The sequence below is a fragment of the Propithecus coquereli genome, unplaced genomic scaffold (assembly GCF_000956105.1).
Source record: "Propithecus coquereli isolate 6110/MARCELLA unplaced genomic scaffold, Pcoq_1.0 Scaffold42, whole genome shotgun sequence".
In the NCBI taxonomy this organism is placed as follows: Eukaryota; Metazoa; Chordata; class Mammalia; order Primates; family Indriidae; genus Propithecus; species Propithecus coquereli.
In genome coordinates, this window is record NW_012149952.1 from 2,791,346 (window position 1) to 2,794,133 (window position 2,788).

Below are 2,788 nucleotides of genomic sequence, written 5' to 3' on the forward strand. Positions count from 1 at the left end.
GCCTCGGCCTCCCAGAGTGCTGGGATTACAGGCGTGAGCCACCGCGCCCAGCCCAAGAGTCTTTTATAAAGAAAAAAAAAATAGAGGGATGGATGGATGATTGGTGGATGGATGGGCGACTGGCTGGTGGACGGGAGGGTAGCTGGGTGGGTGCGTGGACGGATAGATGGGTGCGTGGATAGACAGGTAGGTGGGGGAGGTGGAGGATGGATGGGCGGGTGGAGCTCCAAGTTTGGATCTTTTGGTTTCAGAGGGATGCTGGCAAATTAGGGTATGGTCATAAGAAGGGATTGGCAAAAGCAAACGTGCCTCTTCCCAGCTTCCAGAGAAGAAAAAAACAATTGCCAAGAATGTGTTAAAGTATCAGGATTACATAAAATCCCACTACGACTGTGAATCATATAGGAGGCAGCCCAGGTTCTCGTTTAGATTAAAAAGGAGTCTATGGCTGTATCAGCCTCAACGCGCCCGATCGCGTCTGATCTCGGAAGCTAAGCAGGGTCCGGCCTGGTTAGTATTCGGATGGGAGATTGAAAAGGAGACTCTATGAAATATCGTCGCGCCATCTGGTGGACAGAGCTGGTAAGTGCACCCATCCCTTGGCTCCAGACGAGCTCTGGGGACGCCCAGCGACCCAGGTTGCTGCGGGACTGCGGGGAGTGTGTAGCTCGGGCGGGAAGACGCAGGGTGACTTTGGCTTGCCATTCTCTTTGGAGCAACTGGTGGGGCATCCTGATGGGGAAGATTTCTGCCCCTTAGACAGAAGGCTCTTCAAATTGGAAGAATTTTCCAGAGACTAGACTCTGCCCCTGTAGTCAGGGGGCAGAAGATCCAGGTTTGAATGCCACAAGTGCTGTGTGACCCTGAGCCAGTCCCTTCCCCTCTCTGATCCTCCATTCTCTCCTCCACGGGGCTCTCATCCTTGGCCTGGGATTTCTCATTTTAGTCCCAGGAGAACCTCTAGGAGCTGAACGAGAGATCAGTCCCGGGGGTTCCTGAAGGGGGTCTCTGCCCACCCTGGTGAGGTGCCCAGCCTGACCAGGCTCTGAAGAAGTCCTAAGGGATTGCCCTGCTGGGAGGGACTGGGAGAAGACCTACTTGCCAATGGCGTAGGTGTAGGCCCCCGGCCAGAGGTTGGAGCGCACGATGGCCACGGAGTACTGTGGGCAGAGGGTGCAGGACAGGCGGGCGGTCCACGCCGACATGTGCATGATTTCTGCAGTGGGGGGGCCAGAGGGGCAGCAGGGTCAGAGGGTCCCCATGCCCTGCACAGCCCCTGGGGGAAGGGAGGGAGCAAAGAGTGGGGCGGGAGGCATGAAGAGAACTGCGACAACTAATGACATCGCTTTGGTGTTCGAACCCTGGCTCTGTACCACTCTGTCCCTGTCTGCCCCCGGAAAGCCACTTCCCTGCCTGAGCCTCAGTGACTGCACCCGGGACATGGGGATACTCCTCTCACCCGCCTTGCAGGGTGGCAGCGAGTCCTGCTGCAGTGCCTGGTACCCAGCCTCTCTGTGTTGTCCCGGCCTCAGCCGGCAGGTGGGCGAGATGAGGACACTTACCTGCATCCTCTGAGAGCGGCGTCAGCAGTGGAGGCCCCACCTCCTGCTCCACCTCCTCCAACCCCTCATCTGCCTTCTCTTCCTCCTCTCCCAGCTCCTCCTCCTCCTCTGTCTTCTGCAAAGGGTTCACCCAAGTGCAGCGGCCCTGGGGGGGTGGGGGGGGAAGGTCAGGCGGCACCCCCAAGGGACAGAGCCCAGCCTGCATGCACCCTGGGAAGAGAAGGGCCAGGCAGGACACTGGAGCACTGGCCCTGTCCCCAGGGACCCAGGTATGGGCAGGAGGGTAGGGTCAGTCACACAGGTAAGGGGCGAGAGCTGTCGCAGTGAGGTGGGGACCCCTGCCTCCCACTGACTGTGCGACCCCACTCGCACATCCATTCACTCGTTGATTCATTTATCACATAATTAATGAGCCCCTACCATATGCAGGCACTGCTCTAGGTGCTGGGGATACATCCTTGAGAAAAGAGACCCCCAAATCCCTGCCCTTGTGCAGATATATTTGGCAGCCCATGTGATCCTCTGTTTGCCCATCTGTGAAATGGGGGTGTCAGGGGTGCTTTTCTCATTGGATTTTGTTCGCTTGTTTGTTTGTTTTGAGACTGTGGTGTCAGCCTAGCTCACAGCAACCTCAAACTCCTGGGCTCAAGCGATCCTCCTGCCTCAGCCTCCCGAGTAGCTCGGACTACAGGTGCATGCCACAATGCTTGGCTAATTTTTCTATTTTTAGTAGAGACAGGGTCTCAATCTTGCTCAGGCTGGTCTCAAACTCCTGAGCTCAAGCGATCCTCCCACCTTGGCCTCCCAAAGTGCTAGGATTACAGGCGTGAGCCACCGCGCCTGGCCTCTTATTGGATTGTTGTTGGGTTACATATGATACTCAAACGCCAATGTTTGTTGAATGAATGAATGGGCATAAGTGCACAGCAGACAACAAACCTCCATTTTATCAACTCTGACATGGGCAGGATGGCTGCACTGATTTCAAAAGGGGTTATTTGGACTCAATAAAACATTGTAGAGTCAATAACTGTTGAATGAATGAATGAATGAATGAATGGGGAGTTCCTAACACACAGCAGGTGCTTCTTTGAGTGAATAACTATATGACTATAAATATATGACCAGGGTGCATCCCGGTTCCTATTAGGACACACTAAGGACTTAATAAAGGCAGGTCCATAATCTCTTGTCCAACAATCTGAAAATCCCAAAAGCTTTGAAAA

At 54.7% G+C, this 2,788-nt stretch overlaps 1 protein-coding gene across 1 annotated transcript in view; it reads right to left on the minus strand.

Annotated features, from left to right (window-relative positions):
• Positions 1 to 2,788, minus strand: part of RSPH6A (radial spoke head 6 homolog A (Chlamydomonas)) — a 10,662-nt gene that overhangs the window by 1,892 nt on the left and 5,982 nt on the right. The window contains exons 4-5 of the mRNA XM_012653244.1: positions 1,563 to 1,707; positions 1,099 to 1,216 (exon numbers count right to left, since the gene is read on the minus strand). Of these exons, the coding sequence (XP_012508698.1) occupies positions 1,099 to 1,216; positions 1,563 to 1,707 (263 nt within the window). The remainder of the gene's footprint in view (positions 1 to 1,098; positions 1,217 to 1,562; positions 1,708 to 2,788) is intronic.